The 24897-nt window shown below is 32.5% G+C and overlaps 2 protein-coding genes and 1 long non-coding RNA gene across 5 annotated transcripts in view; 1 reads left to right on the forward strand and 2 right to left on the reverse strand.

Annotated features, from left to right (window-relative positions):
- Window positions 1–24897, forward strand: part of LOC149738694 (uncharacterized) — a 25377-nt gene continuing 480 nt past the window's right edge. Inside the window, exons 1-45 of one of the 2 annotated variants that reach the window (XM_089874311.1) lie at window positions 1–157; window positions 2149–2313; window positions 2914–3093; window positions 3253–3417; window positions 4319–4498; window positions 4658–4822; window positions 5723–5902; window positions 6062–6226; window positions 6377–6556; window positions 7226–7402; window positions 7859–7978; window positions 8132–8318; window positions 8571–8692; window positions 9224–9349; window positions 9511–9732; window positions 9924–10035; window positions 10469–10558; window positions 10974–11160; window positions 11641–11802; window positions 12045–12243; window positions 12503–12700; window positions 12987–13133; window positions 13438–13569; window positions 13884–14089; window positions 14240–14315; window positions 14643–14816; window positions 15022–15141; window positions 15723–15983; window positions 16198–16374; window positions 16676–16863; window positions 17176–17329; window positions 17672–17903; window positions 18251–18403; window positions 18861–18983; window positions 19465–19628; window positions 20049–20229; window positions 20387–20511; window positions 20757–20877; window positions 21419–21602; window positions 21850–22004; window positions 22334–22517; window positions 22822–22892; window positions 23262–23433; window positions 23907–24008; window positions 24484–24589. In XM_089874311.1, coding sequence (XP_089730437.1) covers window positions 85–157; window positions 2149–2313; window positions 2914–3093; window positions 3253–3417; window positions 4319–4498; window positions 4658–4822; window positions 5723–5902; window positions 6062–6226; window positions 6377–6556; window positions 7226–7402; window positions 7859–7978; window positions 8132–8318; window positions 8571–8692; window positions 9224–9349; window positions 9511–9732; window positions 9924–10035; window positions 10469–10558; window positions 10974–11160; window positions 11641–11802; window positions 12045–12243; window positions 12503–12700; window positions 12987–13133; window positions 13438–13569; window positions 13884–14089; window positions 14240–14315; window positions 14643–14816; window positions 15022–15141; window positions 15723–15983; window positions 16198–16374; window positions 16676–16863; window positions 17176–17329; window positions 17672–17903; window positions 18251–18403; window positions 18861–18983; window positions 19465–19628; window positions 20049–20229; window positions 20387–20511; window positions 20757–20877; window positions 21419–21602; window positions 21850–22004; window positions 22334–22517; window positions 22822–22892; window positions 23262–23433; window positions 23907–24008; window positions 24484–24589 — 7063 coding nt within the window. In that variant the 5' untranslated portion in view covers window positions 1–84. The remainder of the gene's footprint in view (window positions 158–2148; window positions 2314–2913; window positions 3094–3252; window positions 3418–4318; window positions 4499–4657; window positions 4823–5722; window positions 5903–6061; window positions 6227–6376; window positions 6557–7225; window positions 7403–7858; window positions 7979–8131; window positions 8319–8570; window positions 8693–9223; window positions 9350–9510; window positions 9733–9923; window positions 10036–10468; window positions 10559–10973; window positions 11161–11640; window positions 11803–12044; window positions 12244–12502; window positions 12701–12986; window positions 13134–13437; window positions 13570–13883; window positions 14090–14239; window positions 14316–14642; window positions 14817–15021; window positions 15142–15722; window positions 15984–16197; window positions 16375–16675; window positions 16864–17175; window positions 17330–17671; window positions 17904–18250; window positions 18404–18860; window positions 18984–19464; window positions 19629–20048; window positions 20230–20386; window positions 20512–20756; window positions 20878–21418; window positions 21603–21849; window positions 22005–22333; window positions 22518–22821; window positions 22893–23261; window positions 23434–23906; window positions 24009–24483; window positions 24590–24897) is intronic. The other variant, XM_089874312.1, reaches the window with a different exon arrangement.
- Window positions 12521–15767, reverse strand: LOC149738695 (uncharacterized). The gene is made up of 4 exons (XR_016384591.1): window positions 15710–15767; window positions 14472–14559; window positions 12953–14406; window positions 12521–12697 (listed from the first exon to the last, which is right to left on the reverse strand). It is a non-coding gene; the product is annotated as an uncharacterized LOC149738695 (long non-coding RNA).
- LOC149738696 (uncharacterized) overlaps window positions 20387–24897 on the reverse strand; it is a 15880-nt gene continuing 11369 nt past the window's right edge. Inside the window, exons 15-17 of one of the 2 annotated variants that reach the window (XM_089874365.1) lie at window positions 24474–24598; window positions 23229–23348; window positions 20387–23064 (exon numbers count right to left, since the gene is read on the reverse strand). The gene's annotated coding sequence lies outside the window, so the exon portion shown is untranslated. Of the gene's footprint in view, window positions 23349–24473; window positions 24599–24897 lie in introns of both variants that reach the window. The other variant, XM_089874364.1, reaches the window with a different exon arrangement.

Below are 24897 nucleotides of genomic sequence, written 5' to 3' on the forward strand. Positions count from 1 at the left end.
TACCCTAACGTAATAAGTCCTATTATACCCTAACACCTCAAGATATTTTCAGTCTGATTTTTGACTTATTAGACGAAAGCAGACATGCGTTCGTATCTTCGTTTCATCTACTTTGTCTTCTATCTTGTCAGCTTCTGGAAATGCGGAGCTTCACAAAGTAAGTTACCTAATTTGACCTATATAACAATAACGTAAAGGGCTTCGATTTAAAAGAAATAGGGACCGATAAATGAAAAACAGTAGGTTGGGGGAAGATGGAACACCTTTTCGCTCTTTTTTTTCTTTTTACATTTGGTAGTAAACTAAAAACATTCAAAGAATTTTAAAACCGTATCCTTACGACTACCACAGACGATTGTTAATTGCTTAAAACACGATTAGTTTATTTGAATATTATTTATAGAATGGATAAATATAATTTGCTTTATCCTCGCATGACCGAAAATGACAGTCATTATAACATGGGTATTATGCTAAAGGTGTGTCGTACTTTTCCTATGTACCATATGATAAAATACTCGAATGTAACAAGCTGTTTTGAATGTGTGTAACTTTGTGGTCGATCATTAGGGAGAATTTTATTGTAATGTAGGCTGATCCCGTTAGAGGGTTGATGGTAGCATTGAGTATCAAAATCGTGAAATCTGAGCAGACGCACTTAACACTGTGTAACTATAGTTGCGGGCTCGATGTTGCTACCGTTGTGGCCGTGTGTGTCCAAGACACTTGCCGTTAAGTGTCTTTTCCGAGGACAACGCCCACAAGGATTTTAGCGTCGAGCCTTAAACCCGTAGCCTCTGAGTTAAGGTGGCTGTACACAGTATCCGGCGTGCGAATCCGCATGCGGAAGCGAAATCCCGACAAAGCAGACAAAACAGACGAATTCCGGATACTGTGTACAGCCACCTTTAAAGGCAGCGGCGCCATCAAACTGTGGCATATAAAATATCTCCCAAAAAAATCCCCGATAAAGTAACATACTTGGTAACCACGCGAGGGTAAAGTACGTTACATTCATTCATTCGCGGAATTGGACAAAGACGAGACTTTTTTAAATCTCTTTTTACGATCACCAATTTGGTGATAGACAAAAACGGATTACAGTATTATTCGACAGTATTCTCGCCGTTCAATAAAATGCGCGGAAAAGGCAGTAACTGCCTCTAAGTATTAAAATTCGTTGTCGAACAAAAAAACACATAATAACAATAATGCTCATTTTGAACGTCTAGTGAATTATGTTAAAACTGCTATAATTTTATAGTTTGCGAGTTTGAATCACAAATCCAGCACCCTAGTTAAATAAAGTAGAGTGGAATATTTCGCGCACTTTAATTTTGTCTCATAAAATTGATTTTAGTTCTGTGAAAAAAATGAGACATGGACATAAAAAAAAACAGGCAATGTGTCTTAAATTATAGATGAAACCAGCATAATAATACCGTTTAACATTATATAGATTAAGTTTACGTGGAAAAGATAATCGCACCAGCAGTTAATTTTTCTAGGTTAACTACAAGTTGTGGAATAATATTTATTTAAAAACAAACAAAAAATGTCCCGTCTTTCCCCACTTAGTTTTCGTCCCGTCTTTCCCCACTTTGTAGTTATGTAGATTTTTATTGTCAAATTTCGAAAGGTTTGTTTTTATTTAAAAACTTTATACCTCAGGAGTTATTCAAATAAAATACACTAATATAATAATAACACAAAATAATAAAAGATTTTGTATGATAAATATATTTGAAATTCAGACACAGGCACTTCACAGGGAAATAAATTATAAAAAGTGGCTTGTGCTAAATAAAAATAAAAAATAATACCAATTATTTATACAATAACATACTGTAGTCAAAAAAAATCTAAAAAAATATCACTCACAAAGTAACATAGTAACTCGTAAGCTTCATTACATTCATGTTGAAAACTATAGCACTGGACCAAGACTAGTTTTTAAAACTGATTTTTAAAGCAAACCATAGTATTAGGTGTTATTTACGTGCAGTACTAGTAATAAATTCACTTTTTGATCAAAACTAACAAGGATTCTAAACTGACCCTACCACCCAAAATTTCAACTTGACTGACACAATTTTAGTACAGGATCTAGAAATACTTTGATTTTTTAAACTTGGGTTAATATTTTAGGTTGCCCTGCTCTTACCATTCCAAATGGTTCAATAACCCCTGCTGGTCCATATGCTGCTGGTACTACAGCCAGAGTCGATTGCAACAGAGGTTTTGTCAGAAACGGTAGTGCAATCATGACTTGTCCAGCAAATGGCCAATGGACAACTATAACCAATTGTCAAGGTAATATACATTTATGCTTTTAATGACGTGTGCATTACCTAATTAAAAAGGCATATCAATGAAAAATGAAAATTTGTATACGAATAGATATGCTCCAATATGACCTAAAGGTACCATCAAAGTTTGCCAAAATAGCTTTTCAAAATAATCTCGTGAAAAAAAACAGCTGGTTTAAAAAAAAAATTTGTCTGTTTTGACAACAGTTAATGCATGGGATTTCCCATAAGAAAAAGTCAGAATAAGCATTTATAATGCCAAATCAGGAATAAAAATTGATCATGATTAAAGTTAATAAAAATTGTTTTTATGTCAAATCCCATGCATTGTCTCAGAGTCAAATTATTGTTACCCTCGCGGTCAAATTGGCGGTTTTAAAACACATTTTTAAAAAAAGCTGTTTCGTATTTCGAAACTTTGATGGTACCTTTAGATTACGTATAAGCATATCTTTTATCTATCAATACACAAATTTTGATTTTTTGTTGGTATGCCCTTTTAATATGACATTAGTTGGATATGTTATTGTTAATCACAGCATGTTTTCCGTAAAAAATTTTTATTTATTATACTATTAAACAACTTCTTTTAACACTCTTTTAGTTCCATTCGGCTGCCCTGCTCCAAGTATTACAAATGGAGCACTCGTACCTGCCTTAGCTTCATATGACGCATTTGCAAGGGTTACATTTACTTGTAATAGTGGGTTTACTTTAGTTGGTAACAGTGTTGCTGTCTGTGCAAATGGGCAATGGAGCGCACAACCTCCTGAGTGCAGAGGCGGTGAGTTGTCAAACAATGTTTAATGTGAAATCATTCAATTTTCCTGATTTATATTAATTCTTGTTGTTTACGTTTGAGAATCAGTAGGTTGTCTACCTCTGCCTGCACTAAAGGTAACTATTTCTAATATTAGTTAGTTTCATAAGATTTATGTTTTAGATTGCCCTGCTCTCACCATTCCAAACGGTTCAATAACCCCTGCTGGTCCATATGCTGCTGGTACTACAGCCAGAGTTGATTGCAACAGTGGTTTTGTCAGAAACGGTAGTGCAATCATGACTTGTCCAACAGATGGCAAATGGAAAACTATAACCAGTTGTCAAGGTAATATATATCTATGTTTCTAATGATGTATGTATTCCTTAATTAAAGGGACATACCAATGGTAATTTGTATACAGATAGATATGCTCCAATGTGACCTAATATCAAAGTCTGCCAAAATGATACAGCTATAAAAAAAAAACGCGTAAAAATCTACTGAAGTAAAAAAATTTGGTCGTTTCGATACTGCATGAAATTTCCCATATGAAAAAAGTCACTTTGCATTTGACTGTTTCTAGTTTCAAAACCATTGAAGAAAAACCAAATTTTATTTGGATGTGGTAAAATAAATGCTTCTTCTTTATGAATATATGTAATAAAATAAGAATGTAAACTTTATTCTGTTTTAATTTTTTGATTAAACCAAGCTACATACCAGATTATGCCGACTCAGCAATTTTTCAAACCTAATGTTCAACACAAAAAAATTACTTTTTCACAAAAAAAAATAGTACAGCATGTAACACTAAGGTATAATGAATTTTTAATATAAAAAAAGTGTTTAAAATTAATTAATAAAAAAAGTGCTTAGTCAGAAAACATAATACTGTTTATGTTTTACATTTTTTTATACTCTTGAAGAAGAAGCTTTCATTATGCCAAATCAGAAATAAAGTTTGATTGTGATCAAATTTGAGTGAAATAATTTTTTAAGAAAAATCTTATGCATTGATTGTGTCACGGCCAATGTTTTTTTACTCATGGGTCGAATAAGCTGTTTCGTATTTTGAAACTTTGATGCTACCTTTAGATTACATAGAAGCATATCTATTAATACACAAATTTAGATTTTTTGTTGGTATGCCCCTATAACGTGACATTAGTTGGATAACAGCATGTTTACCCTGATATATTTTTTTATTTATCATACTATTAAACAACTTCTTTTAACACTCTTTTAGTTCCCTTCGGCTGCCCTGCTCCAAGTATTACAAATGGAGCACTTGTACCTGCCTTAGCTTCATATGACGCATTTGCAAGGGTTACATTTACTTGTAATAGTGGGTTTACTTTAGTTGGTAACAGTGTTGCTGTCTGTGCAAATGGGCAATGGAGCGCACAACCTCCAGAGTGCAGAGGCGGTGAGTTGTCAAACAATGTTTAATATGAAATCATTCAGTTTTCCTGATTTATATTAATTCTTGTTGTTTACGTTTAAGAATCAGTAGGTTGTCTACCTCTGTCTGCACTAAAGGTAACTATTTCTAATATTAGTTAGTTTCATAAGATTTATGTTTTAGATTGCCCTGCTCTCACCATTCCAAACGGTTCAATAACCCCTGCTGGTCCATATGCTGCTGGTACTACAGCCAGAGTCGATTGCAACAGTGGTTTTGTCAGAAACGGTAGTGCAATCATGACTTGTCCAACAGATGGCAAATGGAAAACTATAACCAGTTGTCAAGGTAATATATATCTATGTTTCTAATGATGTATGTATTCCTTAATTAAAGGGACATACCAATGGTAATTTGTATACAGATAGATATGCTCCAATGTGACCTAATATCAAAGTCTGCCAAAATGATACAGCTATAAAAAAAAAACGCGTAAAAATCTACTGAAGTAAAAAAATTTGGTCGTTTCGATACTGCATGAAATTTCCCATATGAAAAAAGTCACTTTGCATTTGACTGTTTCTAGTTTCAAAACCATTGAAGAAAAACCAAATTTTATTTGGATGTGGTAAAATAAATGCTTCTTCTTTATGAATATATGTAATAAAATAAGAATGTAAACTTTATTCTGTTTTAATTTTTTGATTAAACCAAGCTACATACCAGATTATGCCGACTCAGCAATTTTTCAAACCTAATGTTCAACACAAAAAAATTACTTTTTCACAAAAAAAATAGTACAGCATGTAACACTAAGATATAATGAATTTTTAATATAAAAAAAGTGTTTAAAATTAATTAATAAAAAAAGTGCTTAGTCAGAAAACATAATACTGTTTATGTTTTACATTTTTTTATACTCTTGAAGAAGAAGCTTTCATTATGCCAAATCAGAAATAAAGTTTGATTGTGATCAAATTTGAGTGAAATAATTTTTTAAGAAAAATCTTATGCATTGATTGTGTCACGGCCAATGTTTTTTTACTCATGGGTCGAATAAGCTGTTTCGTATTTTGAAACTTTGATGCTACCTTTAGATTACATAGGAGCATATCTATCAATACACAAATTTAGATTTTTTGTTGGTATGCCCCTATAACGTGACATTAGTTGGATAACAGCATGTTTTCCCTGATATATTTTTTTATTTATCATACTATTAAACAACTTCTTTTAACACTCTTTTAGTTCCCTTCGGCTGCCCTGCTCCAAATATTACAAATGGAGCACTTGTACCTGCCTTACCTTCATATGACGCATTTGCAAGAGTTACATTTACTTGTAATAGTGGGTTAACTTTAGTTGGTAACAGTGTTGCTGTCTGTGCAAATGGGCAATGGAGCGCACAACCTCCTGAATGCAGAAGGGGTGAGTTATCAAACAATGTTTAATATGAAATCATTCAGTTTTCCTGATTTATATTAATTCTTGTTGTTTACGTTTAAGAATCAGTAGTTTGTTTACCTCTGCCTGCACTAAAGGTAACTATTTCTAATATTAGTTAGTTGTATAATGTTTATATTTCAGGATGCCCTGCTCTCACCATTCCAAACGGTTCAATAACCCCCGCTGGTCCATATGCCGCTGGTACTACAGCCAGAGTCGATTGCAACAAAGGTTTTTTCAGAAACGGTAGTGCAATCATGACTTGTCCAACAGATGGCAAATGGAAAACTATAACCAATTGTCAAGGTAATATACATTTATGCTTTTAATGACGTATGCCTTTCTTTAAGAATATGACATTAGTTGGTTATGTTATTGTTATAACAGAATATTTCCCTGATATATTTTTCTTATTTATCATAATATTAAACAACTCCTTTCAACACTTTCTCTTAGTTCCCTTCGGCTGCCCTGCTCCAAATATTACAAATGGAGCACTCGTACCTGCCTTAGCTTCATATGACGCATTTGCAAGGGTTACATTTACTTGTAATAGTGGGTTTACTTTAGTTGGTAACAGTGTTGCTGTCTGTGCAAATGGGCATTGGAGCTCACAACCTCCTGAGTGCAGAAACTGTGAGTTGAAATATACTACATTAGGGTTGAATGCCATTGAATTGTTCCATTCTAACTAGTACTGTATTTACAAACGTTTGTAGAACCACCTTTTCTTAATGCATCATCAGTCGTACATAGTTTGGATCTGGTTCTACGAAACTAACAGACATTAATCACGTCCATTGTCAGTCTTTTATTCAAATAAGATTCTATTTTTATAAGACACTGCAGTGCCATTTAGGTTAAATATATATCTTTTATTAAATAATTGTTTGGACTTAATTTTTGTCTGTTGCGTTTTTGTAGCCAAGATCCTAACTGCATTTCTTTACACAAGAATCATTCTCTATGAGCACCAGGTCAGGGCCACATTCACAGGACTTTTTAAAGTAGTAATGTAGTAAATTACATTAAACCAAACACTTTTTTCGTGCTGTATGTATAAACTATGTAATATTAGGTCTCTCTTCATTTTTAAAGATTTTTAAAACATTATAATTAAAAGGTATTCAAAACTAGTCTTTTGTTTTTAGGATTTCTATATGGCTTTTTAAAAATTCTTTTTATTTATATGACTTTGTTCATTTAAAATTTTATAAAATGTTACTCTTATCAAATGTTTTTCTTAAATGTTTTCTATGACGCTCCTTCACCTATAAACTTCTTTCTTTTTATAATTTTTTTTAGTTTGTTCTGCTCCGCCAACATTTAGTGATGGTACGAGCTTCCCAAACCTTAGTGTAAACAAAAAAGGAGCGGTGGTGCTTTACTCCTGTAACGCGGGATTCACTTTAGCTGGTGCTTCAACAACTAGATGTCTTCCAAATGGTGTATGGTCAGCACCACCTCCAACTTGCCGACCAGGTTAACAAAAAGTTTTATTTGTTTTTTTGGGTTGCGGTGGCACAGATAAAATAATGACCAAAACACAGCACATGGCAACAAAACAACTGTCATAAAATACCATCTGTTTATAAGATTAGACAAGAATAATTGAATTCAGTTACTGTAAAATAACATTGTTGCTTGCAGAAGAAACTCTATAGAAAAGCTAAAGCTTCATCTAAATCAAGATTTCAAAAAATATATAAAACTTTCTGAATACTAATAATTTTTTTTTGTTAATTTTTTGACTTCTACAGGCTCTTGCATATGTTAATAAAGATACAATGTAGTATAAAAATAAAGAAATCAACACATAATAATACATTTAGAGAATATGATAAAATATATTTTATATATTTTAAAGTAGTTTTATGCCTACTGTATTGCTAAAAAGCAAATTTCAAATAAACATTCCTAATAACTTTTATAATCCAGGAGCAACTACTTGCGCTGATAACCCATGCTTAAATGGTGGTGCATGCTCTATGGTAGATATGGCATACACCTGCAGATGTACTGGCACATGGGTTGGAACGAACTGTCAAGTCCCACTAAGTAAGGGAAAAATATAAAATGAGACGATATTTGTGATATACTTCAACACTTACTCTAATCTTAAAGTTTGCCTCATTTTCCAAATATAAGCCACTGAGAAAAATTAAAGGCGAGCGGAAATTATACACATTTTAAATTGTTTTTCCATTTAAGGTGATGCTGTTCCCGCCTCAGTTAAATTTGATGCACCATTTCTGGCAACATACCGTAATTTGAGTTCACCTGCTACCAAAAAATTGATCAGGGAGTTTAAGACAGCACTCCGTCTTATCTTTTCAGCTTCTGGAACTAATGTGGATATCATAATCAAGTCCATTATGCAAGGATCGGTTGTGTTTAAGTAAGAAGAGTTTTATAGATTTGTTTATTGGATATTTTAATTTATTTTGGTGGCTTGAGCAACACAAGTCCTCCTCACAGGCATTTTTTTTAAGGCTTTCAAAGATAAAGATCGTCCTAATTGTTTGTAATATTATACTTAAATTCCTTAATAACTAGAAATAGTTTACCATGTTTTCATTAAGGAAAGACCTTTAGGACATGGTCTATGTGTGCAAAAATGTTTAATTCTCAAACATAATTTTGTTTTTAGTTCTTTGGTTGTCCCTCAACGCCCTGGCGAAGTAATTTCAAAAAAAGTAATTTCAGACCAGATTGAACAGGCAATAACTTCTGGAAACTTCCCCATGACCTCACTTGGTTCTCCAGAGCCAGGTCTGTACAAATAAAAATAAAAACATTTTCTTACTGGTACATAACATGCATACCCATACCATGGCACACAAATTACTGATCCTTAAAAACCAAAAGGTAGCTAATTCAAGACTTGTTGCTGTCGTGGTTGTTGGTATATATGTCTATGGACAAGGCCCTAGTCTGTAATGCTTTAACTTATAAAGAAGGGACATTTATTTATGATAAATAATTATTCCAGAAGTATTCATTAAACATATGTTTAATAATAAGTGGTTTTAATTCATTTAAAGTTTATAAAATGTGGTCATACATTTTGTACAGTGTATAAAATGTAGTTAGGTCACTATTACTATATTTTAACATACCACAAGAAGTTAACTTTAGCTTACAGTCAGTGTTTTTTGGGCAGATAGTTAAATTTAGCTTTTTAATTGTTAAAAAGCCCTCCAGTAAACAGTTTTCCAATATTTCGAACCTATTAAATCATTTTCCCATAAAGATGAGTGCAGACTTTTACTTACATCCGTAATCCCTACCCTTTATACACAGATGCAAATGAGTGCAGAATGAAAACAGATAATTGTCGAACAGAAGCAACATGCATCAACACAATTGGAAGTTTTGAATGCCAATGTCCATCGGGTACCTTTGGAGATGGAGTAACATCGTGCTCAGGTAACAAAATGCATTAGTGCTAACATATGGTTATTTTCATATAGCATTAACTTATATGCGACCTTTGATTAGTGTTTTAGAACTTCAACAATATGCCTCTGGATTTTCTATTTTGGTATTTGTTTTGGTATGTATTGATATTTAACATTATCTCGTTCTAGCTTCAAACTTCTGCTCTGGGGTTGACTGTGGAAATGGTGAGTGCCAGGTTACTGCTACTGGCCATAGATGCGTGTGTAACACTGGCTACAGACGAGGAACTACTGGCAAGTGTGATGCTGACGTGTTAGAATGTCAAATGTCTCCACCTAAATGTGGCCGCAATGGGATCTGTGTAGAAGCCCTTGGATCGTTTTCATGCAATTGTTCTCGTGGGTGGACAGGTAAAAGTTTTTGTAGAGTTTTGTTTTGTGAGGTAGAGTGCTAGGTTCTTAGCCGAAAGGTACAACCGTGTTTAACCCTTGATGCTGCCAACATTGTTGGGTTTAAATCTTTAGGGATGAGTTGGCAATGTTTAAATTATAAAATGTGTTTCAGTATGAATGTTTAAACTTTTGACTTTACCATTTTACAGGCACAACTTGCGATATGAACATCAATGAATGCCCAACAAATCCATGTGGCTCGAATGCTACCTGCCAAGATACGCCAGGATCTTATAGATGCACCTGCAGATCTGGCTACGTGTAAGTTACATTATTATATTTTTCTATTATTGTTCACAGGAGAATTATTTTATAGCCATAGATTTAAAACAGACAATTAAATTCAAAAACACGTTTTGTTAACTCACAGCCAATAATTTCTATCAACTTATAAACTTCACATTTTAAAAAACAAAGTTACATACATTGTAACTTGTATGGTACAGGTGTACGAAATAAAACGCTCATATTATAATGAATGTATTTAAGTTACAATTATTCATGGGTTTATTTACATTTACAATTTTTCATACATTCATTTGCATTTAAAATTATTTATAAATTCATTTACATTTACAATTGTTTATACATTTATTCACATTTAAAGTTGTTTATACATTTATTTGCATTTACAGTTATTCATGCACATATTCACATTTACAGTTACTCATAAATTTTGTACATGTTTCAACAGTGGTAACGGCAAAAAGTGCAACAAGATCATTCTATTTCCAATGACCAATTATAGAACCTTGAGATTGAATTACCAGTCAATCACTTTAAGGTATTCAAAAAAATAAAGATGTTTATTTTGGGGGGAAATAGTAAAGTTTGAATTTCACAAGTTTCAAAAAGAGTAGAAATATATCAAGAATTTCATTTCATTTATTATACTTATATACTTTTCGTGTTAGCTAATTTTTAACCTATTATTGTTTACTGTGAGATGAAGCTGTATGAACTTTTAAATAGTTTAAAACATGAATTCTACAAAATAAGTATTAAAATCTTGTTAAAATAGCACATATTTCGATTATCCGTTGTTGTAGTGTCTATCTATGATATTGTACATGTTTTTCATGCCTTGTGTTTTGTAACTTCGTTAGTATTATTGTCTTTTAAACTTTGTGCCTGAAAATTATATTCATTTGCGTACCGAAGTAAAAAAGACTAACTTAAGTTACTTTATCCAAAACCAGGCTTCCTGTTCCCCTTGCTGGTGGCTACACCCGATCTTTCACAATAAACAAAAATGGGGTGATAACCTTCCCAAAATCTTGGTTTGCGGCTTCTTTGGCTTTGAACACTCCAACGGTTAATTTGGAACGATTTAGTTTCCTGGCTCCATTCTGGGATCATTTTGATAGCAGGGATGTCAGATACATGGTACACAAGTGTTCAATAATACGACTTCTTTTACCCTTTTTATCACTAAGAAATATTTAACTAAAATATTGGTTTCATTTGTTTATTCAATTTACATTTACTAAATCAAAAATATATAATTCTCGATTTACTTAATTTTATGTGCATATGAAAAATTATGCTTTACCTTTTTCAGTAACATTACAAATTTATTTATATCCACCAATATATACTAGTTGTCATTTTAAGGGTAATTTAATTCATGTTTTCTAATTGGTGTACAGATTATGCTTTTTACTGATATTTCCAATAAAGAAAACAAAGGCGAGCGCAAAACCAAAAGTAGGCCTACACTGACGTGTATATCACAATGTGTGTATTACATGTGTTTTTATTACAGTAAAAAATTGAACGATTTTATGTTATTAACTCAAAGCCGCTGAAGAATCTTTAATTTTACCGAAGTAATTTTACCAAATATACAATAAAATACTCTATTAGGTGCGTGAAGATAGGAATGGACTACCTGACACCATGCCTGGTCTTTCAACATTAAAAACAATGGTCAAACAAAAGCATAATTACAATATGACTGCAACAACATTAATAGTAGTTCAATGGAATAAAATGCTTATGTTTCCTGCTGCAAGATACCCACGATTGGTAAGAATTTATTCATTAAGATAAATTACCAAACTTAATTCAATGTTGTAACTACTTTAATTTGTGTGTAATTCATATTCGACCAATTTTGTGTAGGTTAATGCTATAGCTATATATATGTATTTTGTGTTTTATATGTGTTTGTGAATTTGATTCCCTTTTTTGTATTTTTATATTGTGTACTTACAAATATTGCTGCTAAATTTGTTTACATTGTGTTTATTTTCCTTTTATTTTCACAGACAAGTACATTCCAGTGCGTGATAATTTCTGACATAAAGAGGTCGTTTGTATTCTTCATTTACCAACCTGGTGAAATGAAATGGGTGAAGGACCCAACAATTCGTATAGTCAACAATGTTTTGACTGGCTTGGGAAATCAAAATGGCTTGGAACATGTCAGAAGGGGAGTGTACACTCCAGATAGAAGCAGCAACATTGGTAATAGTTTTGTTTACTTACATAAACCTATATTCGTATTTTTTTGTTTCTATTAAACTAAATAGTGCCAAAAATCCTAGTTTAACATGTTAATAAAGCCCTATATAAAAAAATTGAAATTCTTCATGCACAAGCCCTTGGTCTGGGCTATAGATTTTAAAATATATAGTAGAGCTGCGATAAAAAAGCAGGTTTTATGGGTTGCATATTTTTAAAAAACTACAACTCTCAAAATTAAAAATTTATATTTACTCATTAGGAATCAATGGCATGTACCTGTATGAGTATTCCTACGCCAACAGCTCAGAGCACAAATGTCTAAGATGGATGGAACGCCAAACAGTACCAGATGTAAATCCGCAGACTCGACCATGTGCACCTAGTATGAGGTTCCTGCGATCTGATATGATAGAAATCACAAGTCGTGATAGATCACTGGGATTGCCAACCACACCTGGTAAGTGGAAATAAAAATAATATGACTGCAATATTAGTAAGTGTAGGATGCTCCATATAAAATAAAAAAAAGTTTTTTTTTTAAAACACCGAAATTATAACTGGTTTAAATGTTATGCAGCAGTATTGCAAATGCCTTGCTAAAAACCTTGCTTGTCAATGTTGTTAAGCTGCTTTCAATCAGGCAAGATACTTTGTTTTACAATATAACTTTATTACCTAAATTTATAAAAAACTTAAATAACATTAATACCTTATGTTTCTAACTCTGCCATACGCTTGTCTAGACGTAACTTGCTTCCAATCCGCGTTTGCAACTCAAAATACACCGGTCTGCTGCTATACCAGAGGTCGATTCAGCTTCGTTAGTCGTATTTACCGAAATATCCTACGATCAAGTATGCCACCTAGGCAGGCTGTTACAACATACAGAGGTTAGATTAATATTATTTTCACAAAGTTTTAAATATATTATTTGTATGTGTTCATGTTTACTTTAAGCCCATCACCGGGGTTAAAACAAACGCGAAAATCTTTTTTATTTAAATATAGTTTAGGTAAAAATGTTTAACCTCTTTGTGGACCATTGGATGTTTGATCTTATAAAAAAGACAGTAGTTTGAACTCGCTTTACTTTTGAACCATTTTTAAAGCCTAATGTTTATCCATCAGCATTAAGTAAATAGTTTAAGTCTAGAGAGAAGAATAAATATTCTAAACGCTAATTTAATTATACAGAGGAAGAAATAGATTCCTTTAACAATTGCTGTGGGCGTCAAGTGTCACGTTCTGCTATATCTTTCATGTGTGGAGGTTTCTTTCGCTTTAGACCACGGGCCACATCTAGGAGTTTTAGATTTCGTCGAACAGGTAATGTTATATTTTGCGGCGGTTTATATTTTATGTTTTTTCAGGCAAGTTTTGAATGTATCCCACATTTCTTAAACTTTGGCGGTTTGAAATAATACATTTGTTAGTCTTTCTCGGCACTTTCTGCAATGTTGATTAGACTTTGATTGGTATCTTTGTAATAAAACTTATGTAAATAATTATAATTTTTGCACAATCTCATTAACTTCCTATTATTTTCTGCTGATTTCTGATGGTGATGACTGCCAAGACAAATCAAATTTAATGTTTCGGTAATTTGTTGTAAACAATAAAAAAATATCATATTTTTACAGTTTGGGGTTGGGGTGATCCTCATTTTACCAACAAGGACCAAGTTGAATTTACACTCAATGGACATGGAGAATACATCCTTGTTGATCAACCAGGACAGTTTATGATGCAAGGCAGAGCTGAACCAGCACTTAATATTAACGGAACTGAAACCAAAGCCACATTTTTCACAGCTATTGCTGCAAGTAACTTGGCTAATGGAAATACAGTAAGTTCAATTTTGGATCAAAAAAACAATTTTGGATTAGAGATCATTAAATAAAGTTTTTTGTACTATATTGACTATCACTTACAATAAAAACATATAAACACAAAATATTGTGGAGACAAACTGGTAGCTATACTTTTTGATTTTCAGGTTACATTTTCCGCCAATGCTGCAGGGAATGATACGATTGTCCGCATCAATGGAGTTTTCACACAGTTTCCCTCACGTAAGTACTATTTTAAATTTATAACATGGGATGACAGAATTGATAAGAAACTATTTGAACACTGTTGCATGAAATCTATATGACACAAAACCTGCAAATTAAAAGTTGTTAACTTTAGCAAATATTCTGTATTTTGAATAAATAAATGTAACTTACTTTATCCTCGCATAGCCGAAAAAACGACAGTCGTTATAACGCGGGGGTGCACCTCCTGCCAGCTTACAAGTTACATATGTTGTTTTACCTATAAATTATATTCATCATGCATTACAATTGTACATAACCTTTTGTTAAACTTTAGATGGTTAACTTAGCTGTACGTTCTAGGTATTGGAGATGCAGCAATTATTTCTGGTTTAGTGTATCGCAAAACTAGTAATATAAACTACGAAGTTGTCTTTTCACCAAACGTAACTGTTACTGCTTTCACTGCCAATGGCGTTGTGGGATTCGCAAACAAATTTTCACCTGAATTTGAAAGCTCAATGAGAGGATTGTTGGGTAAAAGATATTTGTTATAAAATATTGTGTAACCTTTTTCCTGGTTTTCCACAAAAATATGTTTAAATTAATAAAAAAAGATTTTTACTGTGAGTTTTGTTTATGTTCATTTTAACAGCCACTTTTATTGATACTCTTCCAATATTAGTTTTTATTTATAGGGTAAAATAGTCATTTTTGTTTTAAATCCTTATTTTGGTTTCAGGTCCAATTGAATACAGAAACGGTACATCTGTCAATGTAACTTCACTGCGCATCAAGAACCACAGCCAACTTTTGGATGGAACCATTGACCAGATGAAAATATTTCCTATTGGGCAGTCATGTAAGTATAAACATGGATATAACATTCCAATAACATTATATTTATGTGTTAAGATTAGATCTAATACAAGACTTAACTTTTCTGAGTATTCTGTAATCTGTATGTATTTAGTATTGTAATTTAGGCTTTCCAAAGATAATTATGGCACCATTAAGTTACTCTTGACTTTGAGTCTATACTTATATTGTTATACTGGGTTCAAACCAAACCTAAATTTGATTTATTTCCACACCAGCTGCAACTACTGAGCTTACAAATTAATACAAACAAAGTCCCATGAAATGACCCACCAAGTTTGGTACTTTGCCAGTTTTATTCTCAAACAGACATTATATTCCTTGGGATCGATTATCAGTTACCACATATTTTTGTAGGTGATAATATTTTATTTTGTCATGTATCAGTTTTCACAACCAAGGAATTCCCGCTTTGTAACAGATACTACTAAGTGTATTGTCACATACACTACTTAGTGTATTGTCCAAGATTTAAAACAATACCCGTTAAATGTATCGTCAAAGCAAACATAGGTGTTCACATTGGCAGTATAAGTGATTCTGATGATTACCTTTACTCTGCAGGGCTTGTTCAATATGCAGAAACTCTTTTTATGTACTCTGCAAACAAATCATTTGCATATTACAATCGACCAAATAAAGTTCCAGAGTTTTTACGAAACTTAGTCGACAGTCTTAATGGTACTACACTGTCCAACATAATTACCATTTGTGGAATGAAGAATCTTGCCTGTGTTTATGATTTTGCCCTTACTGGAAATCAGCAGCTTGCTGTGTCCAGTGGAAACATAGCACAAGAAGCAGAACGCTTAGAAGCACTTGCAGGTTAGTTTAAAACTATTTATTTTGATAAAGAATAAAACAGTATTTTTCAACATTTTTAGCTACACTACACTTCCAAATAATTTGTTGTTTACAATCTATCAAGATTTAGGTAGTACACATTTTTTAAGATATTTTAACTTTAATAATTTAATGCTGCAGCATTTCCCTTACATTTTTAATTTTTATTTAATATAATGATTGTCTTGCATTACAGCAAACACCGCCCCAACACTTACCTATGACACTGAGCAATCTCCGTTTGTGGTAAACGGTACATTAAGAATGGAAGTTGGTGCTTTAACTACAATGCAGTTCAAGGCAAATGACACAGACAATAATAGTTTGTCTTTCTCAGTCAACAGTGATGAGATCCCGGGAGTTACTATCAATTGTAAGTCTCTGTTTAAAAATGTTTCCTTGTATGTCTGTATTTTACCAATTGCACTGGCTATTGAAATCCACAAATCCCTTTAGTTATTTTATATCTTCTTTTGTATAAATAAAATACCTATATATTCAGTAATAAATAAAAAGACTAAATATGTTCAAATAGTAATTTTACAAACTCCTGTCACTGTAAACTAGCTTAAATACTTTTCTATAAACTTAAAAACAATAAATTAACATATTTTACCAAGTAAAAACCTTATGAAAATGAAAAAAAGATTTGCATAACTAAACACTTCTTTCAGCTGCTGGGCTTCTAACATTTGTTGGTTCTGCTGCCAATTTTGTAAGCAGTCCAATCGCCCTTCAAGTAACAGTGAATGATACCTTCCTGGAAGTCACTGTAGAAGTACCAATGCTTGTGTGTGACTGCAACAAGCGTGGAACTTGCCTTTGGGAAGAAAGCATTGTAAATGGAACTGACAAATATGGTGTAAGTGGAAAATAAATGGAAATATTAGGAAGTTATGATACCCCACCTCCTGTATTTTATGTTCTTTGTTCAAATAAATCTGTTGTCATTTAAAGGTATAGAATCCGTATCTACTAAAATATAAAGATTATTTGATTTGTTGTGTTGTTTGTAATAACACACCAGTGAAACTGTTTAAGAAGTGCAGATTATTTTTTAAACATATTAACATTTTAAGTTTTTTTTAAAGAAGTTAATACTTTTCACTTGTTAATTGGCACTTCTGATGCAGTTTTTAGATTGTGTGTTAAACTCTTGCTGATAATGTTACAGCTTGTTCAATGCAACTGTAAAGCAGCATATGATGGGGTGAATTGTAACGAGGATGCCAATGGTTGTGCAGGTAACCCATGTTTCGGGAATTGCATGGATGTCCCGGCTCCACAATCTGGATTCACCTGTGCCCCATGCCCTGCTCATTTAACTGGTAAAACATAACTTCTTAATAATTAATGCTGATATATTAGACCTGTATGCAATGGTAGATAGATATAAGATAAAATACATTAGTCTTTAAATATGTTGCCAAACTGTACATAGGTGTTTTAAATAATTTAATTGTTTTAAAACAAAAGTTTCCAAACGAGATTGGGTCAGTCTCGTCAAAAGACAGTAGAAATAACATACCATGATGAAAATATAAAACACAGCTGATATGCTAAATATAGTTATGATAATTAATGTAACAAAATGTTTGTTTTTACCTTTATTATAACTCAATGATAGATTTAAACTTTTCTGGACCATTCTAATAAACCTTTTTTTTTAGGCAATGGAACAACATGTATTGACCGAGATGAGTGTGCAGAGGGAACAGACAACTGTGCTCAGAATTGCACAAATGTGGTCAACTCATTTAATTGCTCATGTCACGCTGGTTTCATGGTAGACAGTTCAAACTCATCAAACTGCGTCAATGTAAATGAATGTACGATGAATCCTACCATCTGTGCAGCTGGTGGATCAGCAGCTGTTTGTTTGGACACTGAAGGATCATATATGTAAGCAAAAGCTATATTATCAATTAAATTACAAAGCGCAACACTTAGATTCTAGCCCTACTATTTTTTTTTCTTAGTAAATAATAGTGATCCAGTGATATTTGTTCTTGACCAGGGTTGAAATATCTGTCCGCTTATTTTATAAACTTTTTTTGTGCTGAAAGCGAGATTGCACATATTTTTAAAAATATTTAGCACATGTTTTAGGCACCCACAGTTAAATCTGAAGTTTTCACCGATAAAAACAATACTTTAAAGCTCAAAAATGTTTTAAACTTTTGCGTTACAGATAAAAGGCAAAAAAACAAAATTTAAAAACTGTAGAATTACCTTCAATGGTTTTACAGGTGTTCCTGCCAGCCGGGTTATAAAATGGACGGTGCAGGAGTTTGTGTTGATATCCCAGATTGCAACAACAGAACCATATGTGATAATGCAACATCCGTTTGCCAAGAAACACCAGGGTCTTATGAATGCGCCTGCAAAATGGGATACTCAAGGTAATTGAAATTAGGAATCAAATTGTGCTTAAGTTCCTTAATAATATTTGAAAATTACTTTGCTAAATGCTAGAGTTAAAAACAATTTTCTTTTGTATTGTCCTATTCTTTTTTAATTTTATATCATTTTTTTATCACAGCAGTCTTATTAATTTGTTGATAGCCTACTATTTATGATACTTTAAACACATTTTTATTAATTTATGCATTCTCATTCTTTGCTATAAAAAAACACAAATTTTATATTTATGTTTCATTTTCCCGAGGCCACCGTGTATTTTCATTAATTTCAGTTTCAATATATCAATATTCACTCTTCTGATACCTAAAAATATATTTTATATTCGTTACTTAAATATATTCTGCATAAAAATATATTCTGCATAATTGGATAATCAATATGTTTAACGCACTATATCTCAAATTCGCATCTACAATTTATATTTTTTCACATTAGACCAGCCGGCAAGTCCCCGCAAAGTCCATGCACCAACACCAATGAATGCGCCATCTCTCCCCCTGTGTGCTCAGTTGGTTCTCAATGCTCAGATTTGGTTGGCTCTTTCCAATGTGACTGCTTGTAAGTAGTGTATGATTTTGGGGTAATGAGCCAATCCTGGTCTTATCTTTGGACTCATGAAATGCCAAGCTGCAGGATCTCACACACATAGAATATAATATATGGTTACTTTTATATTAAGTGATTCTTTTACATTCAAAGAGAGTTAATTATACACAAAGTTGAAAGTATGGTAACTCGTAAGCACACGAGGATAAAAAATGATGCCAATATTACGCTTCTGACTGCGATGAAGTGTCGCGGCACCCTCGCAAGAAGGACTTAAATGGCCTTCCTGGGTGTTGGGGTAATGGGCCAAATCTGGCCTAAATCCCAGGTCCTTGACAAGGCCCTCACCCATAACGAATAAAAAAAATAGTAAATAAAATACATTCAAAGTGGAAGCATGCAGATTTGTCTACTTACATTAGTTGCAGAAGTACATATTTTAACTAAAAGTATGTTTTTATTGACTTTTTTTATTAATCTTAAATGTTTTTAGACCTGGCCACAGTAGGATCAGTTCAACACTGTGTTCTGTCAATACAACAAGTTGTGCAAACATTAATTGCACAACAGAAGGTTCTGTTTGCAATGAACATGGCAGTAACCCTGTTACATGTGATTGTCCACCAAACAAAGTGAAACAAGGAAACAAATGTCGGGGTAAGTAAAATCAATTTATTTTTCTGCTGCTGTTGCTACAAAGCTAACTAAATTTTATTGCATCTGAATACATTTATTGTTTTCTGGCTATTTGAGTAAAATGTACAGACTATATATTTCTTTCTAATATACACAAAAAAATACAAAACCCACAAAAAAATAATCACTCACAAAGTAACGTAATGGTAACTCGTAAGCTGGCGCAATTGTATGAACACCCGTGTTATAACGACTGTCGTTTTCCTGCCACAAAAGGATAAATTAAGTTACATTCATTCATAATATAAAAACTCTATTGAAGGATATGCATAACAGACCGGCCATTTGGTTCTCGGTAAAATCCAAATGAAAACTTGAAACCATTGAAGTTTAAAATCATTTTTTGCACTACATACATAAATAGTGTTTATATTTCACCAGCTCACTACAAGTTCCAGCAAAGATTGAGAGATCTGTTCCAACTTGATTTCAACAACTTAAACAGTCCAGCATCTCAACTCTTTATTGCTAACTTCAAAAACCTAATGAGACAACTACTGGCTCCAATAAACTATGCAGACTTAATAGTGACAGAATTAAGAAATGGATCCGTTATTGTTTTGTAAGTTTTTCATCTTTTTTTAAAAAAACACCGTCACCAAAAAGTTGTATACATGAGGTGTGTGATACAGAATACCTGGGTTATAACAGTTGTAGTTTGCTAACCACAGAATAAAGTACAGAATATTCATGTATTTTATTTTTATTACAAAATTCAGGTACGATCTGGTAATGAATGAAACTGCCCCAGTGGTCTCACAAGAGCAAGTTTTGGTCGTGATCTCTCAAGCAATTGCAAGCGGTCAATTCAACACCTCACTTTTCGATGGAGCTCCAGCTTCTTGTAAGTAGAGAGTTAAACAAAAAATGACCTAATTTATGTAGTTTAGATAATAACAATTTTACAACTTCCAAGTATGTCAATCTAAATCATAATAATAACAAATAATAAAAAGAGGGAAATAACCACCAAGCAGAAGTCGTTATTAAATGTTGTGGAAAAAATATACACACTTATTACTATACAAACTGTGTGATCGCGATACCCAAGCATTTTAGTTTTTATTAAAGTTGTTCATATATAAACAGTGACTACACATTTGGACAACATGTGCCCTAAGAAGAATATAGCTCAACTGAACCTCCAGGCGTTGCAGAACCAAGCTTTTACCACAAGTCTAACATGCCAGCCTTCACTGGTCGGCATAAAGTAAGTTTATCTTATACCATGTACAAGTTTTTGCTGATATGTGTATGGCTACCAACTTAAACTGAACCATTGTTCACTGGCTGGAAAAAAAATTAAAGTTTTTCTAAATGTCCGCAAAGGCACTTATGATAGCATTGTCTAGCCACTGAAATAGGGTAAAATAAAATCTCCGAATAAAATATTAAATTTTGTCAATTTTAGCTTAATTTGTGGAGTTGCTTTCTTACAGATTATTAATACTCTCGGGACTGTGATATGGCACCTTGCATTTTTAAGTTTGCAGTTTTTTTAAGGGTCGCATTTAAAGTCCACTACTCTTTCAATAGAATGAATTTATAAATGTAATGTAATTTACTTTATCCTTGCATGGCTGGGAAACGACAGTCATTAAACACGGTGTTCTGTTTCATACACCTCGTACCAGATTACGAGTTACTAACTATGTTACTTTGTGGGTTATTATATTTTTTTCACTAAATTTTTATTACAATCACTTATATATTTTTTTCACTAAATTTTTATTACAATCCTTTAACTACAGTATCGACTACTGCAACCTAACCAATGCTGGAATATCACCTGCGGACTTGGTTATAGCTGGACCTGGACCCCTTCCTGCAAATGTTGATGCTGCTTGCAAACCACGTATCTTATCTTTACCTGATGGCAAATTAACTGTTACCTTTTTGCTTTTCGACATTTTATCCTGCGGTGTGAGAACGGCAGTAAGTTGATTTTCACTCGTTTTCCTATTAAAAACTGTAACCATTTTTTTCCAAAAAATGCCATTTTTAACTTTTTATAACTCTCACAAAAATTGAGATTAATAACTTCATTTCCTCATGCAAATAAACATTTAAAAATAACCCAGACAAAATGAATACCTATTCAATAACATAAAAATTAAATCAAAAATATTTTTAAACTATTTTCAGAGAAAAAAAAAACTAAAAAAATTTTCTATTTTAATAGATGGACCAAGAAACAATAACCTTGTCATACGATGTCCGTAACATGCCACCCACCACAGGTGTCATCCAACGTTACTTTGATGCTTGCATCACTTTCAACTGCACCTTTAACAGGACTGCACAGGTTGATTTCAGCCCTATTGACCCACGAATTGAGTAAGGAAATCTTGTGATACAATTTTTTTATACGGAAATATTGTTCTGTAAATATAACTATTTTCCGATAAAAGACTTTTTTTATGTAAAATTTAATAAAAAATGACTTTGCAAAAATTTATGTAGTGTGAAACTAAAGTTTATAAAACGAAAGAAATCTGTACAAATGCGATTCTGTTGCTATTGCTGCCAAACAATTTTATTAAAACCAACATTACGTAGAATATGTATGACGGCCCAAATTTTTTAAAAGGTCTTTTTTAGTCCTAATATAAAAGATAAATAAAAAATATGAAAAATTTCTTACAAATAAACTTTTAATACACCAGAAAACTTGCGCTTGCTGCACAGAGTGGTGCCGGAAGATTTGATATTTCTATGAATTTGTTCCGTGATGAGAACTGCACCATGCCATTCCAAGGTATTGGTGCAAATCCTCCAAATGTATTGGTTGAAGAATACATTTATTTCAAGGCTACCATCAATAAGCATAATGCACATATGGTGCTGCAGGTAAATTTATTATCAAATATTTGTTCATAAAAATGCAAATTTAACAGAAAAATTTCGTATGTGTTTAAATTGACATTGTGTGTTTTGCAATGCATTTTTATTTGGGATTCTAAAATTTTAAACACTTTTATATTTTTAATCTGTTGAGCCAATGGTAGATAATTTAAACTGTTACTCATAAAAGTTTTTTTTAATTATCTTGTTAAAATCAAGTTGCGGAAGTATGCAAAATAAAAAACTTTTTACTTCTGATAACAAATATTTAAAGATATTTTAATATTTTATTTTTATGTATTTTATAAAGGCTCCAAAATGTTGGGCAACACCAACAGCCGACCCCCGTAGTATGCAAAAATATGACATTATTCAAGAAGGGTAAGTTTTTTTTGTTTTTCTTCGGAATGGATTTTGTTGGCAGATGCGACAGTAATTTGTTTAATTTTGAAATATAGTATGTAGGATTTGAGGCTCGATTTTGTCATCCTATTGGGCACGTGTGTTCTTAAGCCAGTTAATGAAAGCCATTTTTAAGCCAGTTGTAATTGTCCTAAAGTAGAACAAAAAATTGAATAAGACAGTTTATTTTACGAGATCAAAATATGTTTTTTTTCTAATATTTATCTGTATTTAAGATATAATATCAATCATTTGACTTATGTGTAAAGACATGATTTTATGTCATTTTAAAATCGGTTACTTGTATTTACTTACCTAGTTGTATGTCATGCTCAATATTTTTTCCAGTTGTGCTTCTGCCATGGATAAACCGAATATCAAGGTGGTAAAGAACTATGAGACGTATTACATCTCAGCTGGTGTGGCTTCCTTTATCTGGACCAATATCACAGATCAGAGAATTTACATTCACTGTGAAGTGGATGTCTGCTACAATACCTCAGGAAGCTGTTCTGGACCAGTAAGTTTTTTAAACTGTGTAATTTTATCCTTGCATGGCCTAAAATGACAGTTGTTAGACACGGGTGTTCTGTTTCATACACTTTGTGCCAGCTTACGAGTTACCAAGTATGTTACTTTGTAGGTAATTATTTTTTATTCATATGTGGCAGATAATTTAGACAACCCATTAGTGACCACTGGTTTGAAACAATTGCCATTAAGTGTCTTGCCCAAGGACACATACACCCACTAACAGTAGCAGCGATGAGCCTTGAACCCATTAGTCCATTACCTCTGGGTTGTGCAAGATACTAAGCGTTAATCACCCTAACCCAGTATTCATTAATGTGTGGTTCAAAATACCAGTAATACAAAAAAAATTCAAAAAATCTCCTAAGGCTACATACTTAGTAACTGGTATATGGGCACAAGTCGCACAAGTTGTATAAAATCACCAAAATTTAACCTTGATCAATTTTATCTTTTTGCCAGACCTGCCCATCTCGCAGAAAGCGTTTTGTTGGACAAGTGAATCATCCAAATTCTAAGCTGTACTCAATTGGGCCACTGAAAATTGTGTCTGCTTGCGATGAGGTATTACAACTGGTACTAACTAGGGCACTAGGCTCATATAAACAACTGATATCATTTTATGTGTAGTGTAATAACATAAAAGCATTTGTACATATTCTAACAGCTGTTGTTTTGTCGCAATATCCTGCTTTTTAGTTTAAAATATTTCTAAACCTTCGCTACCATAATTGTACAGACAAATAAAGTTATTATTATATTATTATTACATAAAATCAGAAAATACCCACTTTTAGCTTTCACTCATATTAATTTGTTTTCAGGAATTAGTTGCAATTCATGACGAATTCTCCATAAACTTTGTTACCAAACTTTTAATTAAATGACTTTTTTTGATTTTTGATCTTTTTTATAAATGGTACAGCGACAGTTAGCGACCCAGATTTAAATTATTTACTAAATCTGTAAAAATTAATACCCGTATCCGTATTGTTAGGAGCTAAAAAAATTATATCAAACAATTTGTACTTGTTTACAGCTTGAACCTCAAACTTGTTCACAAAAGTGTGTTGTGATGAATGGGAAGCCAAGATGTTCTTGTATGGACGGCTTCTACTTATCTACTGATGGCAGAACGTGCATTTGTGAGTGTTCTATATAGAAATATATTTTATTAAAAACTTACGTATACAAATAGTAGAATGAGATAAGATAGGAATTATTTTGTCATTCCATTTAGTAGTAAGCTTCGAATATTTACAGAATTAGTGCTATATATCACTAGGCTCCAGACTTTAAAAAAGCAGTGTTAATTGTTAAAAACACATTCAGGACATGATGCTAACTGTACATCTAACGATCTAAGCAATTTTGATATATATACCTTGAAAATGTTCTGGGTATAAATTAATGCAAGTTTTTTTCAAATTGTGGTATGAATACATAATTATGT

Source organism: Ciona robusta, chromosome 3, assembly GCF_009617815.1.
Source record: "Ciona robusta chromosome 3, ASM961781v2".
NCBI classification, from domain to species: Eukaryota; Metazoa; Chordata; class Ascidiacea; order Phlebobranchia; family Cionidae; genus Ciona; species Ciona robusta.